Raw genomic sequence first — 27,368 nt, 5'->3', positions numbered from 1 at the left:
ACAGCGCAGCTGCTTCTCTGGTGCAGATGAGATGTTGCACTTATTCCTGTGCCAGTCCGCTGCTGTGCAGGAAGAAGACATGGAAAGATCAAAGAAATAGCGAGGAAAAAAAAAAAGTTTTATGTGGCCTGTCTGTCTCCTTGTTTGTGCATTAGGGACATGGTGAATGGGACGTCTCCGGAGAAGTACCGACCGCATCCGATGTGAGCCCAGGTCTCGCTGACAGTAAGATCTGGCATTCTGTGGGAGGTATGTAGCTTTTCATTTCAGTGTAGCCTCCTGGGCAGAACCTGGAGAGCCAGGTTCCAATCCCACCTCTCAACAAAAGAGAATATTTTAAGACTTGCACAGTCATTTAAGTCATTCCAGCTTTTACTTGGTGCTTAGCTGGACACACAGGTGTTCATGTCTTGCAGAGGTGTAGCCGAGGGCTTTTACCCATTACCCATGTCTTGTTAAACTCAGAGTAATAACTCAAACTGCTACATAGCCGAAATCCTCACTGTGTGACTGTAAACTGCTGCCTTCTAAAGTAGCTGTGCTTATCGGTCATGCCACCTGGTCCGTCACATCTGTATTATCCATGCTGCTAATTCTTTACAGCAGTTTGTCTCAAGGGCACTTACAAATGCCAAATTATACCAGTCTCCCTGCCAATCCTCAATGCTACTCAACAGCATTCTAATAGGGTAGGCATGCTGGGATGCTGAAGCATAGGGGCATCGTGCCATTATATCTTTCTGACTTGTGGCACTATGGGTCTAGAATGGCCTTCCTGATGTGGTATTCCCTATACATACCTGGATCAGTCCAGACTCCTGGGTTTTGCCCCCCCCCCCCCCCTTGCAGATGGAGACAGAGAAGTTTTCAAAACAAAACTCCGCCTTATATAGGATGGTGCCATCTACAGTCCGGCAGTATTTCTCTGTCTCCAGCAGATGATGGAGGTGCAGAACCTACAGTCTGGTTTGTGTGCTTAGTTTTTTTCCTAGGAGTTAGTTAGAGTTAAGTTGGCTTTGGTTGCTTGTTCAATTTTGCTTTAATTAAAAAAAAAAAAAAAAAAGTAAAGCAGGTGTGCTAAGGAGCAGTGTGGTCTTCAGCCTCCCAGGGGGTCCTGAGAGGGCCATCCCCCACTGGTGTTGAGGCAGCTGCAGCACAGGGTCGAGGGCCTTATCGTCCCTTTTTGGCAGCTCTGGGTGCAACACCGAGGATCCTGGTTCACTTCACCCTGCAGGATCAGCAACTTGGACCACTGTCGGGCAAGTTTAAAAAAAAAAAAATTTCCTTCTGCTTTCGTGGCAGCTCTCTCTCTCTCCTCCCTGTCTCAATGCGTTTTGGTGCAGGGGTGGGCTATTTTTGAAATTTTTAATGTTTCTTTCTTCTCCTGATGACTGATCTTCCTCTTGCCGCGCGTGCGGCTCGACCCGCACGCGTCTGTCCCAGAAGGGCCTCTGCTCTGCGTGTCTGCCGGGGGGCGGAGAAAGGGATCCTCCGGGGCCGCGAAAATGCCCAAAATAGCGAAAACTAAGACGGTCCGAGTTCCTGCGGGGACAACTGCTTCAGGACAGGCTGGGGCTGATCCGTTCCCGTTCAGCATGGGAACGGAGGCCATTTTGCAGACTTTCAGGTCTGCACCTCGTGCAGCCATGGAGGAGGGGATTTTACCACCTCCTCTTTCTCCTCAGCAGAGGTTTCCAGGTGAAAGAGAACCTTTGCAGCATGATTCGCCAGCAACAGAGGATAGTCCCGAGGGGGCTTCTGACTCTCCTCTTCTTCCTCTTTCTTGTCGGAGTTTGTTTTATTACTTTATAAGGCTTTCAAAGCAAGGAAGTCAGAGAAGCAGCAGTCTGGAGTAAAATTCGCCTCTCTGGGTTCCAAGCTTCATACTAAGAAGCGGTCCAGGTCTAAGGGAGGTTCCGGGTCCTCTAACCCTAAGCGTCCCCTCCATACAGGGGTCCCTCAATCTGATACCGATACTTCTGGGCAGGATACTGACCCAGGGGACCCAGACCTTCAGCCCAAGCCCCTGCAGGGAGTGGTTGCGGACCCTGATCTACAGCAGCAAGGCACGGCGAGGGGCTCGCATGTTGCGGAAGGCGATGACCCTAAGGTGGTCCGCCTTTTTAGGAAGGAGGAGTTGGGACCACTTATCCCTTCTATTCTAGCTGAGCTGGGCATTGAGGGTCTGCCAGAGGAATCCAAACTGGGAGCTATGGATTCTGTATTGTTGGCTCTGAGAGGCCCTGCTACCTCTTTTCCTTTTCATTTCTCAGCTACAGACTTGCTTTTTCGGGAATGGGATGCCCCGGATCTGGGATTGAAGGTGAGTAAGGCCATGGATAAGCTATATCCTCTGCCGGAAGATGCTTTGGACCTGCTGCGAGTGCTCAAAGTGGATGCGGCGGTGTCCGCAGTTACCAAGAAGACCACGATCCCAGTTACAGGGGCGGCGGCGGCACTCAAAGACCTGCAGGTCAGGAAGTTAGAGTTGCAGCTTAAAAGGATATTTGAGGTTTCAGCCCTGGGAGTGAGGGCAGCTATGTGTAGCACTTTTGCATTGCGAGCGAGCCTCCACTGGGTTCAACAGTTACAAGCCAACGCTGGTTTCTCAGATGAGGAGGCTGCCCGAGCAGGCTGCCTAGAAGCTTCGATGGCCTACAGTGCTGATGCCCTTCATGTCCTGTGGCGGACGTCGGCGAGATCCATGGTATCAGCGGTCTCAGCCCATAGACTACTGTGGTTAAGAAACTGGTTTGCGGGATCTTTGCCCTTCAAGGGAAAATTGCTTTTTGGAAATGACCTAGAAGATATGATCCAATCTCTAGGGGAGAATAAGGTCCATCGGTTACCGGAGAACAGACCGAAGTCAAAGGGTTCCTTTTCGTCCTGGGCTAGATTCAGAGGTAATCGGAGATTTTGACCATCTAGAGCTTCCAGTTCTTCCTTTTGACAGACGCCAAATAAGCAACAAACCTAGTCCCAGTCCTTTCGTGGCCGAAGATTGAGCAGAGCTGGTAATTCCCAGTCTGCTTCGGGAGGCAACTCTTCACAATGAAGGGGCACTGGTCCATTCCTCGGTACCAGCAGTAGAGGGCAGACTGTCCCTGTTTTTCGAGGAATGGGCCAAGGTAACGTCTGATCAGTGGGTGCTTACTGTGATAAGACAAGGCTACACTTTAGATTTTGCACATTGCCTCAGGACTGGTTTCTCATCTCTCCCTGCGGTTATGAAACCAAGAGGAAAGCGGTACAGGACACCTTGCAGCGACTTCTTCAGCTAGGGGCCATCGTCCCAGATCCTTCGGAGGCAAGAAATAAAGGTCGTTACTCCATTTACTTTGTAGTGCCAAAGAAAGAGGGATCCTTTTGGCCCATTCTGGATCTGAAAAAGGTAAACAAATGTCTCCGAGTGCCACGTTTTTGTATGGAGACGCTTCGGTCGGTCATTGCCTCAGTGCAAAAGGGAGAGTTTCTGGCGTCCCTGGATCTCACGGAAGCGTACCTTCATATAGGCATCCATCCAGACCACCAGAGATTTCTTCGATTTTCGGTACTGGATCATCATTTTCATTTCGAGCTCTGCTCTTCAGTCTTGCCACCGCGCCCAGGACATTCACCAAGGTAATGGTTGTGGTGGCAGCCCATCTCCGGAGGGCTGGGTTTCTGGTGCATCCTTACTTGGACGACTCGCTGATTCGGGCAAAATCGGAATCTCTTGCCAGGGTGGCGATTTGCCAAGTGCTCCAGCTCCTGCAGTTGCTGGGCTGGGTGGTCAATTTCACCAAGAGTTGGCTGGTGCCTACTCAGTCCTTGGTATTTTTGGGTGCTCTGTTCGACACTCAACAGGGCAGAGTCTTTCTTACCACAGAACACATTTCCAAACTGCAAGGCCAAGTGAGAGACTTATTGCGCAAGCATCCACCCAGGGTCCAAGATTATTTGCAGGTTCTCGGTTCGATGACTTCAACCCTGGATCTTGTATCCTGGGACTTTGCTCATATGAGGCCTTTACAGTCCTTGTTGCTTTCCCGATGGAACCCAGTCTCCGAACCTTTTCATTTTCCTCTTCCGCTTATGGATGCGGCGCCGTCCAGTCTCGAGCAGTGATTGGTAGCGGACAGTTTAACCCGAGGAGTTCCCCTGGAAGTGCCCGAGTAGACAGTGGTCACCACGAATGCCAGCCTCTCCAGTTGAGGGGCGGTATGCCGGGGGGAAATCGATACAGGGATTATGGTCTCCCGACGAATCAAGGTGGTCGATCAATCGTCTGGAGACGAGCGGTGTAGTTAGCGTTGCAAGCGTTCCGTCCTCTCCTCCAAGGGAGGTCGGTCAGGATTCTGTCAGACAATGCGTCCACGGTGGCGTATATCAATCGCCAAGGAGGAACCAGGAGTCAGCTAGTGGTGGTGGAAACTCGTAGCATCGCAGTGTCTCACATAGCTGGCGTGGACAATGTGCAGGCAGACTTTCTCAGCCTGCACCAACTAGATCCCGGGGAATGGGAATTGGCGGACGCAGCCTTTCAAATCATATGTGACACGTGGGGCAGGCCCAGCATGGATCTCATAGCAACATTTCGGAATGCCAAAGCCCTGCGCTTTTACGGTCGTCGCAGAGAGACAGGAGCAGAAGGGGTAGATGCCCTGGTTCTGCCCTGGCCGACCAACGTTCTGCTGTGCATCTTCCCACCCTGGCCGTTGATCGGCAAAGTGCTCAGGCGGTTAGAGATCCATCCAGCGGAGGTAATCTTGGTAGCCCCGGAATGACCGAGACATCCATGGATTGCGGACCTTCTCAGTCTTGCAGTGGCGGGGCCGCTGCGGTTTCCAGTTGTCCCAGACCTGCAACATCAAGGGCCTGCTTGCTTGGAAGAAATCGATCGCTTCTGCCTAGCGGCATGGCTTCTGAAAGGCAACGACTAAGTCGTAAAGGTTATTCTCCCGCCATGGTGACTACCCTCCTGCGATTGCGTAAGACATCCACCAACCTCGCGTATGTTAGAGTGTGGAAGATTTTTGAATCTTGGTGCCTGGACCAGGAGGTTGCTCCTACCCGGGCTTCGGTGTCAGATATTCTGTGTTTTCTTCAAAATGGTCTGTCCAAGGGCTTATTGTGCAGTTCTCTGAGAGTGCAGGTGGCAGCTCGTGGTTGTTTGCGTGGTACGGTTCAAGGCGTAGCATTAGCGGCACATCCGGATGTGGCTCGTTTCCTATGGGGAGTTAAGCACTTGCGTCCTTCGGTGAGGCATCCTTTTCCGACTTGGAGTCTGAATTTAGTTCTCACAGCTCTGTGCTCGGCACCTTTTGAGCCTTTGAAAAGGGCAACTCTGAAGGATGTCTGAACTCCAGGCTCTTTCCTGTAGAGAACCTTTTTTGAGGATTTCGGATTCGGGGTTTCATTACGAACTGTTCCTTCCTTTCTGCCGAAAGTGATTTCTTCCTTTCATGTCAACCAATTGATGGAGCTGCCGGCCTTTGTGGAGTTAGACCGATCTGATCCTTTGTCTAGGGACTTGCAGAAGCTGGACGTTCACAGAGCATTGCTGCAGTATCTGGAGGTTACAAATGACTTTCATGTGATGGACCATCTTTTTGTGCTGTGGAATGGACCCAAACGAGGTCAAATGGCTTCCAAGACTACCATAGCTCGCTGGCTGAACGAGGCTATCAGCTCGGCCTATTTGCTACGTGGTAGACCTCTTCCAGTTGGGCTTTGTACCCACTCTACTCGTTCGCAAGCGGCGTCTTGGGCAGAGTGCCAGATGGTATTTCCGCAGGAGATTTGCAGGGCGGCTACTTGGAAATCCTTGCATACATTTGCGAGGCATTACAGACTGGATGTACAAGCACTGAGTTCAGGAGGATTTGGAGAAGGAGTGCTGTGAGCGAGCCTCTCCAGATCCCATCCCAGGTAAGAAAGCTCTGGTACAGCCCAGGAGTCTGGACTGATCCGGGTGCATACAGGGAAAGGAAAATTAGTTTCTTACTTGATAATTTTCATTCCTGTAGTACCATGGATCAGTCCAGAGTCCCGTCCAGAGGCATGGAAGTAAGGGAGAGTTCGCTCGGTTATTATTTAGTTCGCTTTCAGATCTCCAGAAATTTGGATTCACTGTCCTCAAGTGGTTCTTCAGGTTCAGTTCCTAGGAGGGTTAAGTGAACCGGTTATTTCTTTTTCTTGTTGAAGGGTTATTGTACATAGTTATGTTGGGTTTTTGAGAGCCATTCTGCTTTGACATTGAGTAATACTGCTGGACTTTAGGTGGCACCATCCTATATAAGGTGGAGTTTTGTTTTGAAAACTTCTCTGTCTCCATCTGCTGGAGGGGAGGCAAAACCCAGGAGTCTGGACTGATCCGTGGTACTACAGGAGCGAAAATGATCAGGTAAGAAACGAATTTTCCTTTCCTGTCTTGCCTAAAAATCTATCTCATTCTTGAATACGTACGGACAAAGGCCCTTCTCAGTCTAAGAACTCCAGGGGAGGACTTGCCGATTCAACTGAGCTGGGATTCGAACCTGTGAAGCCCAGATTTTCATGGATGCCTTCCAATCCCTCAGCACTCTGCTTCTCCTATTACTGCTACCATTTCTTAACCTTTTTGGAGCACTACTAGACATACACAGTGCTGTCTAGATGCATACAAGATGATTTTAAGCTCTGTGGAGCTTAAAATCTTCTTCAGACACACAGACAAGACAAATACACATGTTTAAAGTGAGAAGGCTACGGTCTGGAAGTCAGGGTTTCTGTATTTAAAAGCAATTGGAAAAAGATTGTTATAGTATGATGTGTCTGTGGTGAACTTTTCTATTCAAACCCACTATCATTGATATTAGTAGAACAGGGACATTTTCTATTTTGTTGGGGAGGTCAGGATTATGCACTAACTCTCAGCTGGCCTTTCACAACTCCACCTTCCATTATGGGCCCTTTTTGAAAACTTGCTTTATGCTTTTTGTCTCCCTGGTAGGTCCTTCCTCTCTATTGCTCCTACAATGCCCCAGGCTTCTGAACCCCGGGGCGTTCGTGCCAGAGAGACGGCAGTCATTTCTATACAGCCCAAATCCCTCAGCAAGGTCCAAGGTGCCCAACGGACTTTGAGCCAAGAGCGCCAGGGCTCCTCTTACACTCCCACTGTCATGACCAATGGAGCCACCTCTGCACAGAAACTCCGTCTCTTGCCACCACGGCCCACTCCACTGGACGACCGGGGGAAGCAGGAAAGAGGACGAACTTCAAAACGCAACAATCCGTCACGAGGGACGACGGCACCCCGGCGAGGGCCCGTAAAGGCAGATCACACAGTTGGCATCCCCAGCCCACTGCAGGACGGCGCGGTTTTGGGGAGCGCACCTTTTAACCCTGTAAGCATTATCATTTCCGGGTGGAGCCAAGAGTCGGAAAGGAGAAAAGGCACCTTGACCCGCTCAAAGTCCGTCAGCCATGGGGACCTGAGCCAGATGCTGGAGAAAAGGGAGGAGCTATGTCGTGGTTTTGACAGGATGAACTTGAACGAGTGCAGTCTGTCTTCCAGTCGAAAGGCGATCCTGGAGGCCCCCTCTCTCAAGAGGAGCTCCTCACTCAAGAAGCTCAATGTGTTGCCTGGATTGGATGGGAGGACCAAGCCAAGTGTGGCTGCCACGCTGTTAGCCCCGCTGGCTGACAGCTTCAGTAGGACGCAAACGCCAGACTCCCAGGCTGAGCTTGCTGTTTTACAGCATCCCACATCCAGCAGTGCACTCTCCAGCAAGCCCCCTGCTACCGACGGGAGCAGGACCGAAGAGAGAACTGCTACTGTAAGTAGGCTGCATGGGACAAAGCATAGTAATTATGTGAGGCAGAAATACTGCTGTAGCCCTAGGAGGGGGACTGCAGTAAAAACCTGAAACATGGGCATACATTAGGGGGGCGGGCAGTATGGGAAGCTGAGTTCCTGATGTGTCCTTAAATAAGAATCAAAAAGAAAAAGGGGGAGCTTAAAGAGAAGGTAAAAATGTCATTTTTAATTTAGTTTGTATTTCTTTTGTGGGTTTCAAATGGATCTTTCTCGTCTCTGAAAACGAGCAGTTCACCCTCGTCGCACAGGTAGGCAGGGCTGGGTTTGCCCCTGTGCCTAGGGGTGGCACACTGCTGCTGCTGCTCTGCCTCTTTTCTATATTGTGCTCAATCAGCGCAGCAGGGCTGGGCTGGGAGGGTGCCACCCCCACTCCACCCCACCCCACCTATGGCCAATATGATTGGAGGAAAGGAGGGGCCCAGATCTTGCAGCGATGACAGAAGAAATTCAGCCCTGGGCACCGACGCACACTCGCAGGCCCTGCACCGGTCCTTCCTATTACTAGAGAAATTTGTGCGATGGGGTGGAGCTGATGCAGGGCTTGTGAGTGCTCACGGGCTCACAGGCCCCAAGCTGGATTTTTTTTTTTTCTTGTTGTCGCTGCCACAGAAGTGAGGAGAGGAGGAAGATGGATCGAGGGGGGAGGGGGGAGGGAACCATGAGTGTGGGATGGAAGCAGGAGCGTGAGAATCTTGGGGGAGGGGGGAGGAGTCCCCAGAAGGAAGGACCATACCCCTGCCCTCTGGCTAGCAATGCCACAACTGTAAATTCAGCTTTGCACTTGGGTAATGTCATTGCTGCCTGGTTTCAATGAAAACATTTCCAGAGCTTTCCAGGAAATTTGTGGAAGACCCATCCTGAGCATGCCATGGTAATTTTGTGCTACCAAAGCCATGCAGCGTGCTTCAGTTTGTCTTTTTCTGCAGCAGTCAATCGATGCATTTTTTGCCTGCTTTAGTTTCTTACAGCATTTTTTGATCTTCAAAGCACTTTTCTTTTACTTTATAGATAATGTGCCTTAGTCTTTGTCAAAATCAACAGGGTTTGAGCCAGTGAGCCTAGAGGGCAAAGGCCAGGAAGCTGCAGAGGAAGATTCAAAGGCAGGGAAAAGCCAAGGGCCATTTAGTCTTCAGTTGCCAAGTTAGACACGCCTTCATAGGGTCCCACTGGTTCAGCGCAGGGTGCGCTCTGATCGGTGATGGCATATATGGAGCTTTTTTGCTTCCTGTTAGACAAGACTTTACACTTGGAATTTCTCCTCCCCTCTTGATGGAGACAGAGGACACACCTCTTTCATGTCCTCACTCTGGGCTATAAGGGAGGTATGACCCCCCGGGCCCCAGTAGTCTGTCTCCTGCAACTGCAGACATGTGAGGACCAGTCATTTTTAAATCTTCCAGAGCCTGTGTGAGATCCTGGCCTAGTAGAGTCCGCTGTGCTCCCGGGACACTAATCTCTCAGGGCTGATTTTCCCTGTGTGAGTTTTCTCCCAGAATTTCGTGGTTGACTTCCCTTGTGGATGATCCCAGAACCCGTAGGGGACAGTGGCCTTTCTAGGCAGGGATTCCCTAGTCCTCTAGGGCAATGTAGCATATTCGCAGCGGCATTGTGAATAGCCAAGGAACACAGCGAGACTTGGCAGATCTATTCTGGTACAAGTATTTATTTACAGTGCTTCAAAGAAACAAAATCAAAACAGTAGCTCACCTTGCTTCAGGCACTAATGTCAGTTTAGTATACTCCATATGGGCCTACCATGAGATCCTACCAGCTTCCCGGGACCTCCCCAAGCCTTCTGGACCCTGATCCAGGTCCCTTGCATGGACCCTTCCAGGGTCCAGAATCCTTTGCGTGTCTGCGCCTTAAGGTGGACTGGGACAGATACCTGTAGGCTCTATGTTAAACCTGGACCAAGATTTTGACCATTCTCCAAACCCAGCACTCAACCCCTCCGGTAGGGGGTAGAATACTTCTTTACGTGGAGGAGTGGTGCAAAAACACCAAGGATCACTGGGTACTCAATATTGTGTAGTGTGGTTACTGCTTTGAGTTTTTCCCAACTTCCCATGCTTCCCCCATTGCTCAGCTTTCAATCCAGATGCATCTCCCTCCGTGCAGCTCCACCTCAATGTGGAGTCACTCCTCAGACAGCAAGCAATAGAACCTATCCCACCCGAAACGACATGGCCAGGGGTTCTACTCCTGCTATATTCTATTCCAGGAGAAATTCAAGATGAACTTCCTCCACACCATTCTGCCCTTCATTCAGCCAGGGGAGTAGTGGTGTGCTCTGGATCTGAAGAATGCGTCTGCCTACATATGTATCCATCCCTCCCACTGGCACTATCTACGCTTTGTAGTGGAATCCTCTCACTACCAGTGCTGGGGGCTATCCTTTGGTCTCTCAGGCCCAGAGGGCCTTTACCAAATGCCCAGCTGTGGTAGCAGTACATTTCTGTCATCGGGGCATCTGGGTTTTCCCTTTTCTGAGTTACTGGCTGGTTACGGCAACTTCTCGAGAAGGAGTGTTGACCTTCCTGCAGAAGGCAACCCAACTCCTAAAATCCCTTGGATTCCTAGTGAATTAAAAAAAAACATGACCCTCATCCCATCTCAGAAACTCAAATTCCAGGCATGGAGAGACTCTTTGCAGGAGAGAGCGTCTCTTCTGACTTAGCAAGCAAATGTTCTCAGGTCCCTAGATCATTGCTTGGTAAATAAAGAGCAGACAACAGCCAGGGGCGTGTTAGTTGTTCTGGACTACATGGCAGCGGTAGTTCATGTAGTGCTGCTAACTCTCCTCCACAGGTGAGTCTCCATTCCCAATGGGACCCATTAACTCACCCCTTGATAACTTTAATGAATGTCTCAGAGGAAGAAAAGAAGTGAGAGCTCCTCTAGTGGCTAGACCCTTACATCTTGCAGGAGGGGGCTTCCCTCATCAGATGATGTTAGCAGCAAACACTTTCACCAGGAGATGGGAGAGCACACAGGGGTCCCTTCCAAACCCAAGGGACTTGGTCAGCAGTGGAAAGTCGGTTTCAAATCCATCTGTTGGAACTATGAGTGATCAGACCTGCCTTAAGTGCCTTCTCCCATCTTCCTGAGGGAAAGAGAATTCTCATCCAAACCAACAACCAGGTAGCAATGACAAGCAAAGAGGCATGGGATCTTGGACTCTCTGCTAAGGAGCCATAAAAAGATGGACGAGGACGTGCGACCATCAAGCTGTTCTGAAAGCAGCCTACTATCTGGGAATTGCCAATACATAATAACATAACATAGTAATGACGGCAGAAAAAGACCAATATTGTCCATCTAGTCTGCCGAGCAAGCTTCCCAAGGTAGTAACTGCCGCTCCGTGCAGGTTGCCCCCATGTTTCTCTTAAGGGTAATGACTGCCGCTCCGTGCAAGTTACCCCCATGTTTCTCTTAAGGGTAGTGACTGCCGCTCCATGCAAGTTACCCCCATGTTTCTCTTAAGGGTAGTGACTGCCGCTCCGTGCAGGTTACCCCCATTTTCTCTTAAGGGTAGTAACCGCCGCTCCCTGTAGGTTACCCCCATGTTTCTCTTAAGGGTAATGACTGCTGCTCCATGCAGGTTACCTCCATGTTTCTGTTAAGGGTAGTGACCTCCGCTCCGTGCAGGTTACCCCCATGTTTCTGTTAAGGGTAGTGACCTCCGCTCCGTGCAGGTTACCCCCATGTTTCTCTTAAGGGTAGTGACTGCCGCTCCGTGCCGGTTAAGCTTTCCATTTATTCCCATCTTCTAGTCTTTTAGAGATCCACAGTGTTTATCCCGTGCACCTTTGAAATCCTTCACAGTTTCAGTCTTCACCATTTCCTCCGGAAGGGCATTCCAGGCATCCACCACCCTCTCTGTGAAGAAATACATTAGCAGATTGCCTCAGCAGGGAGTTTCACCCTCACAAATGGTCCCGCCATTGGTTGATAGCCAACAGGCTGTTCCACCTCATTAAACCTCTTCATGTAGAAGGGAAATATAAAAGTAGAATGATTTTGTTCCATTCTGCCCAGTGAACTCAGGTCCATTTGGTGCTTTTCTGCTCGCCTGGAATGTAGATCTCATGCACACTTTTTTCCACCCATTCCGCTGACAGCCAAGACAGTGGAAAAAGTGTTCAAGGACTGGGCCAGCCTTCTTGCACCAGTCTGGTCCAGATACGTCTGCTTCGTGTACGTAGTACAACTGTCCATCAGCCTCTCCGATCCTTCTAGAGGGCCAATCTATCTTTATTAACTCAAGAAAAGGGTCATCTTTATCATCCCAACCTCCTCTCTCTCAGCTTAACAGCCTGGATGTTGAGCGCTCATTTATCACTTCACTTCCTTTACCGAAGGAGCTTGAAGACATACCTAGTGTCTGCCAAAATAGCTTCTGGCTTTAAATGGAAACTGTTTTCTTCCTGGTGTCAACGAAGCTCCCTGGATCCATTTGCATGTGAACTGCAGGAACCTCTTCAGTCTTTGCTCTTTTTTTCTCCTCAGGTCTCAGTACCTCATCAGTCAAGAAGCATCTCTGCGCCATAGTGGCCTACTGTGTTCAGGTAGAGGGTAAACCAATTTCCACTCATGCTTTAGAGTCAAAGTTCATGAAAGGCTTATGACATACTAAACCTCCAGTGGTCAAGCCGCCTTTTCTATGGGTTGGGCTGGTGCTACCTGTCTTGCTACCCTGTGCAAATAACTGGGCTGCCCCCCCCCCCCCCTTCAAAGCGCTATCAAACCCCTGTGGATTGTAATCGAACCATTACATAGTAATATAGTGAAAGACAGCAGATAAAGACCAAAATGGTCCATCTAGTCTGTCCAGCAAGTTTATTTTGGGTAGTAGCAACTGCTTCTCTTCTCTTCCTGGTTTTAGCAGCCAGTGGGGTCTGCCTGTGACCCCCACGCTGCTGCCCCCTCTTAGCCACAGTCCTGTGCAAGTGCACCGCTTGTTCCGGCCCTGTCTTTAGGACCTTTAATTTAGTTCTGGCATAACTTATGAAGCTGCCCTTTGAGCCTTTGGAGTCTACTTCTTTGAAGTTTCTCTCATAGAAAGTATTATTCCTTGTTGCGATCACATCAGCCAGAAGAGTTGGGCAATAATTCATTACTCTCCTTATGTGTACTTCTTCCACAATAGAGTAGTGCTCTCCACCCACACAAAGTTTCTACCAAAGGTGTGTCAGCTTTTCGTATAAATCAAGCCATTGTGTTACCCACATTCTTTCTGAGACCACATGCACATGAAGGTGAAAAAGAGTCCAGGCTTACTGTCCGAAGACAATTTGGCCACATTATCCACCTTGCAGTTATTTGTCTTGTACAATCTTAGCTGTCTGGGCATAGTAGTGGCCAAACATGCATTGTCCAACTGACTGGCAGACTGTATTGCACATTGTTATTTGCTAGCAGGCCTCCAGATTACTGACTCCATTAAGGTTCATCAAGTGAGAGCTATGGCTGCATCAGTGGCTCATTAGCGAGCCATGCCTATGGAAGATATTTGCAAAGCTGTAGCTTGGTCACCAGTGCCCACCTCCCCATCCCGTTAATGTCTGGACAATCTATCAAGAAGTGACAGCAGTTTTGCATAGCCTCAGCTTGGGACTTCCCATGCCATGGCTAATTCAGCCCTGCTTGTTGATGGAGCAAATGAGTTTGCATACCACAAACAAAAAGATGAATTAGCCTAGCTCAGCGATTCTCAACCGCTGTGTCGCGACACACCAGTGTGTCGCATGCTACTTGCAGCCAGCGGGGCCAAAGATCGGAACTGCTGGCTGCTGCCGCTGGATAAACGAAGACCGGTGCTGCTAGCCGCCACCGGAGACCAGGCTGGCGGGGCTGAAGAAATGACTGTCGCTGCTAGCTGCTGCCAGAGACCAGGCTGGCGGAGCCAAGGATGAGCTGTTCAGCTGGGGGCCTTTGTGTCTCTATGTGTGTGTGTATTTGAGATCGAAAGAGTGCTTCTGTGTCTGTGGTGTGTGTATATGAGACAGGAAGGGTGCTTCTGTGTCTGTGGTGTGTGTATATGAGACAGGGAGGGTGCTTCTGTATGTGTGTGGTGTATATGTTAGAGAGGGTGCTTGTGTGGCTGGCTATGGCTGTGAGAGAAAGGGAGCATGTGTGTGATTGAGCCTGTTTGTAAGTGAGATAGAGAGAACATGTGTGTGATCGAGAGCTTGTGTGTAAGTAAAATAGAGAGAGCATGTTTGTGATTGAAAGCATGTGTGTAAGTAAGAGAGAGCGAGAGCATTGTGTAATTGAGAGAGACTGGTCAGAGAGGTGACTTGTGTATGTGTGAGAGAGACTGATCATGGAGATGGCTGGTGTGTGTGTGTGTGTGTGTGTGAGTGTGAGAGAGAGAGAGAGAGAGACTGGTTGGGGAGATGATTGGTGTGTGAGAGACAGAAACTGGTCCTGAGGGTGTGATTGGTGTGTGTGTGTGAGAGAGAGAGAGAAGAGACTGGTTGTGGTCCCTAAGGAAGAGGACCGTGAGGACAGCTTCAGCAGCTACTGCTGCTTCTGGTGTGGCCTGCAAGGGAAAGGAGTAGGATAACTGCTGGAAAGGGTAAGTAAAGGTGGCTTTTTAAGTTCACTTTTCTTGATTTCCATTTTAATTATTGGGTAGTATGTGATGTGTCTGTTGTTTTGAAATATTTTATTGGTGTTTGAAGAATTTTTAATAATTTTTAATTGTTAGATGTTCTATTCATCAGCTGTTTTGAAACATTTTTTCATATAGTTTTACAATTATTTCTGTGTGGGAATCTATAACAGCTTGGCTTTTTCTGTTTTCCTAATGGGAGGTGTATTGGTGTTTAGGGCCTGGTTTAATATTTGTAGTGTTCCCGTTTTATAGGTAGGGTTGTTCCATTTGAGTGCATGCCATAATGCAGGTGTAACTTTATGTGGATTAGTCTGTGTGCATTATTGCAGATCCTGGTACTATGTTAGCTGCTATATTTCTGTTTCCATTTCTCCAGGTTTGCTTTGCATGCAGGGTGGCTTTTTTGGGTTTTCATTCCAGTTTGTCTCCATATTTGTAATTTGTAGTCTTTCTGTATTTGGTGAAGGTCGATCTTGTGTGTAGGACCGTGGTGAGATATTTAACTACCGTAGCATGTAGGCACATAAAATACCTCATTTTGTTTGTTGTGCTTTCTCAATTGGCATGCATTGGTGGTCAACTGCTGTCTTTTTATAAGTAGGGCTAGTGTACCTGGTAGTAGAGGGAGTTTGTGTTGCTGTTACTGAGAACACCAGAATATCTTTTTTGATTGGCGAGTTGTATGGGGAATGTTCTAGTTCTGTTTTATATCCATTACTGAGGGGTGGGGGTGGTCATGTGTTCAGTGTGTCTCGCATGTGAGGACCATCTATCAGGTGTGTCCCGACAGAAAAAAAGCTTGAGAACCACTGGCCTATCTAAACGTCTCTAAAATCAACTGAGAGGCTCACGACGCAGTGCCCAGGTGGGAACTCCCACGCATGCTCTATGAGCTAAGAGAGCAGGAGTCTGTTCAGCTCTCTTGGATGATGACTAATTCATCCTGCTGTCTACGGGAAACACTGTTCACAGTAAGCAAACTTGCTTTACAACCTTAAAAACCTGGATGGGCCATTTTGGGCTTTATCTCCTGTCTTTTACTATGTTACGTACTATGTATTTGATTGCCAATTCTGACCTTGGCCCTAGCACTGGATGGCTGTTTCAGGGCACAGGGAATACTTTCCTGACTGGGGTCTCGGCAGCAGGGACTAGTGCTCGAGTCTGAAAAATTGTAATTTGATGACAGGTCGCCGTTGTTTTATACTACTCTCTAATTAAACTAAGAAACATTAGGATAATCCCACGCTTTGTTACCTTACTTCATATGCAGGGCCTGAATCCCTTTTGGCATGACAGCTAATTAATCCCAAAGAGCCGATCTAAAAGCAGGGCTAAGAATAGTAGCACCGGCACTTGTCTCAGCTAATGCCGTGGGAGCGTCTTCAGTCTGCGCAGAAGGCCCAGAGCATTGGTGCGTGGCTCTCCTCCACAGCACGCCACAGCGGAGCAGCGCCATGCCTGGCCTGCAGGGGACCGCCCTGGCGGAACTGCCCCAGACGCTGCAGGGCACACTGGCCACCAGGCAAGACTGGCAGGGCAAAGGGGCCGATATCTCGGAGTCCGTGCTCCGCACTGCCATGATGGGCCTGCTTCTGGTGGCGAGTGAGGTAATGTTTCCCAGGGGTCCACGGCAGCAGGATGGGGAAAGTGAGAGGAGGAGGAGGGTGGTCCATAACTGCTTTCAGGAAGCAATGACCATTTTATCTGACTCTGTAAGGTGATTAACTAGCCCGTATCATGAAATATTGCTACGTGCACTCTACAGAGCCAACGTGGATCTAAAGGTGCGGTGTCTGGTGCAGGTGGAGCTCAATATAAAAGAATAGCGTTTAAGCGTAGCTTAATACAGTGATCCTCATTGTACGCCCTGTATGCAGTTGTATCCCGAGGCCATTTCCGCTTCTGAATCCATTGCCAGGGCTACACACATTCCTTACTGACTGCCAAACCAAAGACATTTGATATAGTGCTGATGATATAACGTAGTCTGTAGTCAATTTGCAATGTGACTTATTGCTATTTCAGCTCTTTACAAAAATTATTTTGGGGTGCCTAGGGATAATTTTGGTGATGTTAGCTTGCATGCTGCAGGGGGAAGGGATTCCCTCTCTTCCAGACCTGGAATTGTCCATTTCTTCTTTTTGTAAACTTCTCCTTGGAAGGAAGCTGATTGGGGGCGAGAAGTAGCATGTCCTGATGCACCTAAAGATTCAGGGTTATTTTTGAATGCTGATGGAGCCAGCTTTGTGCATTGCTCCTCACCCCTGCTGTAAGCTCATAGGGAATCCCATAGCTGCTTTCCAAGGCTTGCAGATATTGGTCAGCAGGAAAAGGTAGTTCTAGTAACGGTTTTGGACTCGTGGGGAACAGACATTTTTGCAGGCTGTCCTTATGCAGACCACTAAGATCCCTCTGATCCTTGACATTGCTCTTTTGAGTTCTTTGGACAACGGAATCAGACTTGCACCAGCTCCTTTCCAGGAGCAGCACCTGCCCTCTGGACCTCTCTCTCAGAAGAGCTGGACTCCCACTTCAGGAAGCAGATACAATCCTGGCTCTTCTGTCAGACTTTTAATGCCCAGCCCAGGACTCGAAGATGCTAAATTGACCACAGAAAAACTGCCTGACATCACCTCAAATGCCTGAAATGTGCCGCTAAAAACTATTGACCATGGTTATTTATTTGGGAGTTAGTCACTAGTGTTTCTGCTGTGTTGTTGGTAGAGTTTAGTCCGTGTTTATTGATCTATCTAGAATAAGTCCTGTGGGACACCTTTTGTCGACAAATTGTAATGCAATTGTTTGCTGCCATTCACTTTCTGTTGTACCGCTTTCTTATCGGGAAGCCACAACTGATTTCCGTTTGTACGCTGCTGTTCCAATATGCTGTGAACCGCCTTGGCTGAATTTCGTACTAAACAAACAAAATAAATCAGCTGCCTTCAACTTCTTAGTGTAAAATGATAGTTGTTGCTCTGCTGCTACATCAGCTGTAAGCAAGAAGTCACCCATTCAGTTTTCCTGGGGAGAAGGGGGAGGGGGGGTTGATATTTTTGTGATGATTCTGTGGTAGTCTGTATTCCTCATAGGCTTTTGTTAAGCATAAAGGTTTTCAGGCATACGGGACATGCACGGGACTCTTGTGAAGTTCTCTGTGGCACTTGCAGTACCACACGGGCCCTGCAGGCTGTTTAAAACAAAATGCTCCCACGGTGCGCTGGTACTGCAGGGGGTCTTTGCGAATGCAAAGTACTCAGGGTAAGGAAGAGGGTTTCCCCTTACGTACCCTGGGATCAGTCCAGACTCCTGGGTTTTGCCTCCCTGCCAGCAGATGGAGACAGAGAAAGTTTCACAGACACTGTACGTAACCTGCAGTCCCTCAGTATTTCTCTGACTCAAGCAGATGGTAGATGGTGTAAAACCTGCAGTCTGGAATATATTAAAAAAAAAAAAAAAGAGAAGATTAAAAGACAACATTTCTGGAGCCTCCCAGGGGGTTGTGAGGTTCTGGTGGGTTCATCCCCCTTGGTTTGAGGTGGATGAGCAAGGGATTGGTGACCCTTCTGATAGCTCGGTCCGGAGGTCTGTGGGGTGGACATCTGGTGGTCCAAATCCTCATGCCCCATGAGACAGCGGTGGAACCTGCTGGCAGCTCTGCACTGCAAACCCAGTAGAGCAGGAAAGTATCCCTTTTATACGGTTTGTTCTGGACTGGATCGCTAAAGGTTGGCAAAAGGAGACTGATATAGCCAGTAGTCTGGCTCTTTTCAGAATTGCTATGCAACCTGTGCTCCTGGAACTGGAACCTCTGCACCAAAGGAAAGTGTTGGTTTCTGTTATCTTTATTTATTCTCAGACGGTAAAAACAGAAAATAAAGAACAAGGAACTAGTTAGAAGTATCTATGCAGCATCAGGGTTCCGGGGGGGGGGGGGGGGGAGGAGCTACCTTAGCAGCTCAGAGAGCTCAGCGATGGGGTTTTTTTTAGCAGCTTCTCTGCCTGCAGAGGAGACCAGGTATTGGCTCCGTGGCGCTGAGAGACTGTTCCCCTGCTTGCCGTTGAGGTGCTGGTGGTGGTGTGGGGAGGAACAGCGGCGTGTGCGGCAAAAGTGCCATGACGTTCAGGCGTCTGCATCAAGCATAGCCACACTGGTAGAATGAGCCTCGTGAGTGACTGAGTCTAGTGCTGAGGCTTTCCCCTGTCAGTGCAGAAACGGTGGCCATTTTTAATTCCCTATTAGTGTCAGCGAGAGAGACAGGGGAAATCCCCTCAACTATTGCCAGTTGTTCCCTGTCCCAGGAAGGGGCAGAGAGGCACTTACACAGAGGAGTCTCTGGTTCTGGTAGAGGTCTTCTGCCAGTTTTAATTTGCTTATGCCCAAAGCTTGATTAGTGGAACAAGCAGCAGGAGATGCTGGCTCTCGGCCCCAGGCTCTATGGATTCTCAGCCGGTCAAGAGGCCTGAGCTTTGAGAAGCTCTTCAGGCCTTCGATGATTTTTAGTGCCGGATGTTGACGGATCCAGGCCTAAATGCGCTGAAGGTGTAGGCAGGCTTTGCTTAGCTATGTGGAGGCCATGGCAGTGGGTTTTTTTACGCATGCGTAGGCGTGTGCATGCATTCTCGCTGCATGGCAGTTGCATACTCAAGGACCTGTGCACATGACCTAGATTTGAGTTCGTACATCTGTGACCTAGAATTGAGTGCGTAATTGCGCAGGTACTTGAGCACATATTTGCATGTGCGCATAAGGCTGTGACCTAGACTGGAACATTTATTTGCACGGGTACTTGTGCACTTAAGACTGCAACCTAAACTTAAGCGCATATTTGCGCAGGTACTTGTTCGCATATGACCTTGGCCTAGTCTTGAACGCATATTTGTGCACATTCTGGAGGGGTGTGCATGTGTTCCCGGGTGGCATTGGTTCACACGCAGGAGGCACTGGGAGGCGCACGCAAAGCGATTTGACTACTACAACTTTTGCCCGTATTGGACATCCCCTCGGCCTATGGTGTCTCTGGAGGGGGAGTGGGATGGGAGGCGAGGCAATGGTCAGTTCTCCTCCCTTGTTCCTGAGGGCAGACGCTTCCCTGAGAGAGGTTGGAGAGAGCAAGGTTGGGCCTATGGGCTCCTGTATAAATCCGTCCTCCTTCTCCTGGATGGAATATTTCCAGGGCCTGCAGACCTTTCTGCAGAGACGTTCAGCAAAGGCGAAGCAACCTACTATGTTGGGCTTCCCATTTGTCAGTCATGGCGGGCAAATGTCGTAGGGAGGCTGTCCCTGATAATGTTCAAGGGAATGTGGATCATGAGACTCGGAGGATTCCAATGGGAAATTGGTTTTCTAATCACTAGGAGAGGAAGAAATTGTATATGATTGAGAACTGCTTCGGACTTTGCTCAGAATTTTCTCTTTTTCACAGAGATGTCTTTCTGAGTTTGTTGGCTCAGACTCTGAACATGCTTAGTGTGCCGAAAGTCAATTTTAAGTTAAGTATCCTGTTTTTTTCCCCTATATTCAATTCAAGAGATATTGGATTTAAAGAAGGTAAATGCGGCTCTCAAGGTTCCCCGTTTCCATATGGAAACTCTGAGGTCCGTCATAGCGGCAGTACACAAGGGAGAGTTCTTGGTATCTCTCGCCTTGACAGACTCGTATCTGCACATAGCCATCAGGCCGGAACATCAGAGATTCCTGAGGTTCATTGTCCTAAGGAAATATTTTCGATTTTGAGCCCTTCCCTTCAACTGGTGACTGCTCCACATACTTTTACCAAGATGATGGTGGTGGGGACAGCCGCACTGCAAAAGGAGGAGCATCTGTGTCTGGACGACTGGCTCTTTTGTGTAAAATCAGAGGACCCTGTTGACAATCGGTACAAAAGGTACCGATGCGCTTGAAGTTTCTAGGATGGGTGGTGAATGAGTTATTCAGTCCTCTTTTAAAGTTTGGAGTATCTGGGTGCTCAGTTCAACATGCTGGCAGAGAGAGGGTTTCTCATGGAGAGAGATTGTGGAAATTGCAGAGTCAGATTAGGCTTCTGCTAGAGCTTTCAGTGCCCAGGGTCTGGGACTATTTACAGGTCTTGGGTTCTATGGCATCGACATTGGAATTAATGCATTGGGAGTTCTTGCATATGTGGCCTCTGCAGGGAGCTCTTCTCTCCCGCTGGTATCCATTATTGGAATAGTTTCATCTTCTTCTTCCATTAGATGGGGAAGCCAGGTGGCTTCATGGTGGCTTACTCACACCAGTCTTGAGCGTGGTGTGGAATTGGAGGTTCTGAATTGGGTAATATTCACCACCGATGCTATTCTGATAGGACAGACAATGCGACGACGGTAGCCTTCATCAACCGTCAAGGTGAATCCAAGAATCAGGCAGTGGCTCGAGAGGCCTGGGAGTTGATTCTGTGGGCAGAGTGGCTGGCAGCGTCTCACATTGCCAGAGTGAACAATGTTCAGACGGATTTTCTCGGAGAAAGTTAGTCCTCGAGGGAATGGGAGCTATCTGAGGCAGCGATGTGTCTCATTCATAGAAGATGGGGTTATCTCGACCAAAGTGAACACCAAGGTGTTGTGGTTTATCAGCTGCCGAAGAGAACATGGTATGGAAGAAATTGGAGCACTGGTGCTGCCGTGGATTTGAGGAATTTTTCTTTGTCTTTCCTCCTTGGCTTCTTGTGGACAATGGATTATGGCGGATAGAGAAACATCCAGGCAATGTGATCCTGGTAGCACCAGAGTTGCCATATTGACCATGCTTCCCCAGATCTGATCAACATGGCCATAGATGGGCCCCTGAGGTTCTGATATTGGTTTATTCTTTTCTACCAGGGCCCAATATTTTTGGTTCAGTCGATTCACTTCTGTCATGCGGCTTCGCTTCTGAGAGGAGACGACTGAGATGATGGGGATATTCCAAAATGGTTATTTTCACCTTATTGCAGACTAGAATACCTTATACATCCTTGATGTGTGTGCGAATTTGGAGGATTTTCAAGTCCTGGTCTGCTGTTGACTGAGTCCAGCCTCAGCCTGTTCAGGCTTTGGTGTTGCATATTTTGGCTTTTTTACAGAAAGGTTCGGGTCAAGGTACTGGCCTGTAACTCGCTGAAAATTCAATTACCAACATTGGGTTGTGTCTGGGGTCAGGTGCAAAGGTATCCTCTGTCCGCGCATCTGAATATTATACAGTTCCTTCACGGAGCTAAGAACTTGCGTTTTCAAGTGTGGAACATTTGTCTGTCTTGGAATCTGAATCTAGTCCTTAGAGGATTGTGTGAGGCTCGGTTTGAACCACTAAAGAGAGCTACGGTTAAAGACTTGTCTCTTAAAGTGGTTTTCTTGGTTGCTGTTTGCTCAGCCAGGAGAATTTCGGAGCTCCAGGCACTGTCGTGTCGAGATCTCTTCCTACAGATGTTAAATTCGGGGGTATCTTTATGCATGGTACCTTCTTTTCTGCCTGATGGAGTCTCTGCGTTCCATCTTAGTGGAGCTTCCGGCTTTTCCAGATTTGGATTCCTCTATGCCACACGCGGGGGAGCTTAGGCTTTTAGATGGGAGGTGTGCATTATTAAGGTATCTAAAGGTCACTTATGATTTCCCTAGATCAGATAACTTCTTTGTAGAAAAGATCACCTTTGTGTACTGTGAAGTGGTCCAAAGAAGGGATGTAAGGCGTCTAAGGCTACAATTGTGCGGTGGCTGAAGAAAGCGATCGAGTCACCCACTGCCGGGGGGTTTAGGGGCTCACTCCATGCATTCTCAGGCGACTTCCTGGGCTGAATCACAACAAGTGTCCTCCATGAAATTTGCTGGATGGATGCTGGAAAGTTTTTGCCCACTTTTGCTAGACATTATCGCTTGAATGTTGGGGCTTCGGCTTCCATGTGCTTTAGTGAGAGTATTCTACAAGTGGAACTCTCCAGGTCCCACCCGAGTTAAGGGGAGCTTAGGTACATCCCAGGAGTCTGGACTGATCTGGACTAGTACAGGGAAAGGAAAATTGGTTCTTACCTGCTAATATTCATTCCCTTAGTACTACAGATCAGTCCAGAGTCCTGTCCATTAACTGGGGGGAGAGTCTGCCACTTATACTATTGATTTGTATATAGTGCGGAGTTATTGGAGGTTTTCAATGCTGATCGCTTATGTACATTTGGGAAACGAGTTTTCCATTGTCTTTTTGGATATCTTCACCTTTTTCCAGCTTGTTGGAGGGGAGGGCGTTTTCTTAAAAGTTTGCTTAGAAATGTATGGTTGTTGCTGTCATCTTGGCTTGGATACAGGTCAATACTGGGTAATGTAGCAGTGTCAGTGAAACTTTCTCTGTCTCCATCTGCTGGCAGGGAGGCAAAACCCAGGAGTCTGGACTGATCTGTGGTACTACATGAACGAAAATTAGCAGGCAAGAACTGATTTTTTTTCCTTTCCAAACAAAATCCCCAGGCATACTTAAGAGGCTCGTGTTGTCCCTTTTCACCACAGTGGTGGTGGTGGGGGGGGAGACAATATTCAAACATTTGTTTACCTGCAGAAATCCCCTCCGACCTTCCTCCCCCCCCCACCCCCCAAAAGTCCGGCATAGCCTGCCTCTGTGGGACCTGAGCTGTTCGTGATGGCTCAGAATGTACTTGGGATTGAAATGGAAAGCTTGGAGTGAGTGGGGTGTGCAGCAGCGGCAACGCACACTGTCATGTACAAGACCCGGGCTTAGACACCAAGCTGGGCAACTGAAGGGGTTCAGCCTTGAAGGAGTCTGGTGGGGCAGGCAGGAGAAATGACTTTTTCTCGAAAGGCTAAGAACATAAGAACATGCCATACTGGGTCAGACCAAGGGTCCATCAAGCCCAGCATCCTGTTTCCAACAGTGGCCAATCCAGGCCATAAGAACCTGGCAAGTACCCAAAACCTAAGTCTATTCCATGTTACCATTGCTAATGGCAGTAACTATTCTCAAGACGGTGTTATCCCTGCCTGCGTGGCACTTAATGGGAATGTGAGAAGAAGGGGGGGGGGAAGAGAAGAAGACCGGAATCCCCAATTCCCTGTACGTACCTGGATCAGTCCAGACAGTGGGTTATGTCCCCAATCCAGCAGATGGAGTCAGCACAAGCTTTGAGGGGGCGTATCCATATATACTACTACCCCCTCTGCAGGAGTTCAGTATCTTCTGACTCCAGCAGATGCGAGTAGGGGAATCAGGCTTTCCCTCCTTTTCCTTCACTTTCTTGCTTGATTATGGCTTGTTGTTGTCTTTTTCTGTGGATCAAGTTTGTATCAAGTTTGTATTAAGTTTAAAAAAAAAAAAAAAAAAAAAAAAAGGCAGAGTTCTTTCAACTCCTGGGGAGTGGCTTATCTTCCTTGTCTCTTCTCTGCGGCCTTGCTGTTTATTTCTCGTTGCAGCCAGGGGTAAGTTTGTTTTTCCTTTGTAGTTTTTTTTTTCCTTTACAGCTCAGCCCCCGGTGCCCGCGAAAGCCGGTGGAGCCGGCCTCTTCGCTCTTTACTCCCTCACCCGCGGCCATTTTACAGCTCCTCATGGGCTGCTGAGCCATTTAGGGAAAGATGTCTGGGGCGGGTCGTGTGGCCAGGAAGGCCCCCCCGCGGCACCCTCCTCTATTTTCAGACAGCGGGCAGTGCGGGCCGACCGGGCCCCTCCGCAGCGGCGCCTTTGTGCGCGTGGCCCCCCCCCGTGGCTTTTTCTTTTCTCCTGCAGCGATCCCGATGCCGCGGCCGTCCCGCTGTGCGGCCTGCGGAGACCCGGGGTCCCGGATTTCCCGGGAGGGCATCTGTGCACGATGCCTTCCCGGGGGGGAAGGTACCTCACAGTCCCTGACTGATTTCTCTTTTTTGCCCGGGCGGTGCGGGCCGGCCACTCCGCCATTTTTGGCGGGAACGGCGGCCATTTTACATTCTGAGCGCCCTGAGGCGCAGGCCACGAGGGGGAACGGATCCCTGGAGGACTCTACCAGCGGGGGTGTTCCCCCGATTTTGGTGCAGGAACCAAGCACCCAGAGCCAGGGAGCAGGAACCACGCCGCCCCCGAAGCGCACCCGAGCAGGCCGGGGTTCTCTCCGGAGTTTATCCTGCTCATGCATACCGCTTATCTGCAGGGGCTGGAAGCACCTGTGGGACCCCCCCCCCCTCCTAAGATCCCTCGGATGTCGCCCTCGACGCCGGCCCCCCCCGACCCTCCGGGAGTGGGGGCCTCCCGCCTTCCTACCCGGGTCCGATCCACGCCCGCGGCAGTGGGGGCGGTGCCAGACCCAGCGGGACATGGACTTGACCTCCCGGACGGGGGACAAGGGGACGGCACACAGGAGGGGGATGATCCGCATACCCTACGCCTCTTCCAGAGGGAAGAGCTGGACGACCTCATCCCGCAGATCATCCAAGAATTAGATTTGGATCCGCCACCAGACCCGCCTGCCCCAGTAGCTCCCGCTGTCATCACTTCTTCAAGGAAGGGAGATCCTGTCCTGGCGGCACTCCGGCCGAGGGCTCGGGCTTTTCCCATTCATGACTCGTTTTTACAACTTCTCACCAGGGAATGGGACACCCCGGAGGCCTCCCTGAAGAGCAGCCGGGCTATGGAAAAGCTGTACCCGCTCCCCGAAGATTTTCTGGACCTCATCAAGGTCCCAAAGGTGGACTCCGCAGTGTCGGCGGTCACGAAGAGGACGACTATCCCAGTGACGGGAGGTGCGGCGTTGCGGGACACACAGGATCGTAAGTTGGAAGTTTTCCTTAAGCGGGTTTTCGAGGTCTCCGCTCTGGGTATGCGGGCGGTGATGTGCAGTTCGCTTGCCCAGCGGGCTAGTCTCCTTTGGGTGCAACAACTCCTCACGTCTCAGAACCTGCCGTCCGATGAGGCTGCCCAGGCAGATCGGCTAGAAGCCGCAGTGGCGTATGGGGCGGACGCCTCGTACGACCTTTTTCGGGTCCTCACAAGATCCATGGTTTCGGTAGTGGCAGCACGACGACTACTGTGGCTACGCAATTGGGCGTCTGATACGTCCTCTAAGTCCAGTCTGGGCTCTCTTCCCTTCAGGGGCAAGTTCCTCTTCGGGGAGGATTTGGACCAGATCATCAAGTCCCTGGGGGAGAACGCTGTTCGTTCGGCTGCCGGAGGATAGGTTTCGACCATCCAGAGCGTTTTCTTCTTCTCGGACCAGAGCCAGAGCGCAACGGCGCTACAGGGGCTACAGACAGACGGGCTCCCGGCCATCCGCCCCCAGGTCTCAGCCCTGGTTGCGCGCCTTCCGCGGGCATCGGCCCGCACGCACTACTCCCGGAACCGGGAACCCCTATACCAAGTCTTCACAATGATGCCAGTCTCGCCCACTCCCCTGTCCCCAGGATTGGGGACCGACTAACGTATTTCTAAGCGGAGTGGGCACGGATCACCTCGGACCAGTGGGTCCTGGATACCATAAAACACGGCTACGCATTGGAATTTGTCCGCCCCCCGCAGGGAAGGTTCATCTTTTCCCCCTGTGGCTCGGACCTCAAGAGAGGAGCGGTGCAGCTGACTCTGGACAGACTCCGGGAGATAGGCGCTACTGCGCCCGTGCCCTTCGGAGAGGTGGGCTCGGGCCACTATTCCATCTATTTCGTCGTACCAAAGAAGGACGGTTCCTTCCGGCCTATCCTAGTCCTCAAGGAAGTCAACAAATCCCTTCGAGTCGTTCGGTTCCGCATGGAAACGCTCCGGTCAGTGATTGCGGCGGTGCATCGGGGGGAGTTCCTCGCCTCCCTGGACTTAACGGAGGCCTACCTGCACATTCCCATCCGCCCGGACCACCACAGTTTCCTTCGTTTCAAAATTCTGGACCAGCATTTTCAGTTCACGGCTCTCGCGTTTGGATTGGCGCCGGCGCTGCACACCTTCACCAAGATCATGGTAGTTGTGGCGGCAGCTCTCCGGAAGGAGGGCATCCTGGTTCATCCTTATCTGGACGATTGGCTCCTCCGGGCGAAGTCATTCGATCATGGACCCTCAGCGGTGACTCGAGTAGTATGGTTTCTACATTCCCTGGGATGGGTAGTGAACTTCTCCAAGAGCTCCCTCATGCCCTCGCAACGCTTGGGGTTTTTTTGGGGGCAACTTTCGACACCCTACTGGGCAAAGTTTTTCTGCGCCAGGACAAAGCTCAATCCTTGCGGGATCACACACGACGGTTCTCTGCGTTACCAGAGCCCACCTCCTGGGACTACCTGCAACTCCTGGGAGTGATGGGGTCCACCATCGACCTTGTACCTTGGGCTTTCGCGCACCTCAGGACCTTACAGTGGGCGCTCTTCTCCCGTTGGAAACCAGTATTGCAGGACTATCAGATGATTCTCCCGCTCCCACAGAATGCCAGGGACAGTCTGGGCTGGTGGTTGGATCCGCCGAACCTGGCCCGTGGCATGTCCCTCGATCTGCCAAATTGGGTGGTGGTGACCACCTATGCCAGTCTAGCAGGCTGGGGTGCAGTCTGCGATCGAAGCGCCACGCAGGGGACGTGGTCCACGGTGGAGGCGAAGTGGTCAATCAACCGTCTGGAAACCAGAGCGGTCCGGCTAGCTCTGCGACATTTCCTCCCGCTTCTTCGGAACCGAGAAGTCAGAATCCTATCGGACAACGCTACCACCGTGGTCTACATCAACCGACAAGGAGGCACGCGCAGCCCGCAGGTCGCGCTCGAGGCGGCGCTGCTGATGCAATGGGCGGAGCGTCATCTCGTCCGGCTAGCGGCCTCGCACGTCGCCGGTGTGGACAACGTCCAGGCGGACTTCCTCAGTCGTCAACTGCTGGACCCGGAGAGTGGTCTCTCTCCGACAAAGCAATGCAACTTCTCGTCCATCGGTGGGGGGCCCCCCACTTGGATCTGATGGCGTCCGCTCTCAACTCCAAGGCTC

At 50.3% G+C, this 27,368-nt stretch overlaps 1 protein-coding gene across 7 annotated transcripts in view; it reads left to right on the top strand.

Moving 5' to 3' along the window:
• The window catches only part of USP21 (ubiquitin specific peptidase 21), a 79,578-nt gene that overhangs the window by 6,168 nt on the left and 46,042 nt on the right, over window positions 1-27,368 (top strand). For all 7 annotated transcript variants that reach the window (XM_029580595.1, XM_029580597.1, XM_029580596.1 and 4 more), the window contains exons 2-3: window positions 156-249; window positions 6,974-7,799. In XM_029580595.1, the coding sequence (XP_029436455.1) occupies window positions 6,999-7,799 (801 nt within the window). In that variant the 5' untranslated portion in view covers window positions 156-249; window positions 6,974-6,998. The remainder of the gene's footprint in view (window positions 1-155; window positions 250-6,973; window positions 7,800-27,368) is intronic.

The sequence above is a fragment of the Rhinatrema bivittatum genome, chromosome 16 (genome assembly GCF_901001135.1).
Source record: "Rhinatrema bivittatum chromosome 16, aRhiBiv1.1, whole genome shotgun sequence".
NCBI lineage: Eukaryota > Metazoa > Chordata > Amphibia > Gymnophiona > Rhinatrematidae > Rhinatrema > Rhinatrema bivittatum.
Note: the sequence above shows the minus strand (reverse complement) of the source record. Positions and strands in the feature narration are given on the sequence as shown.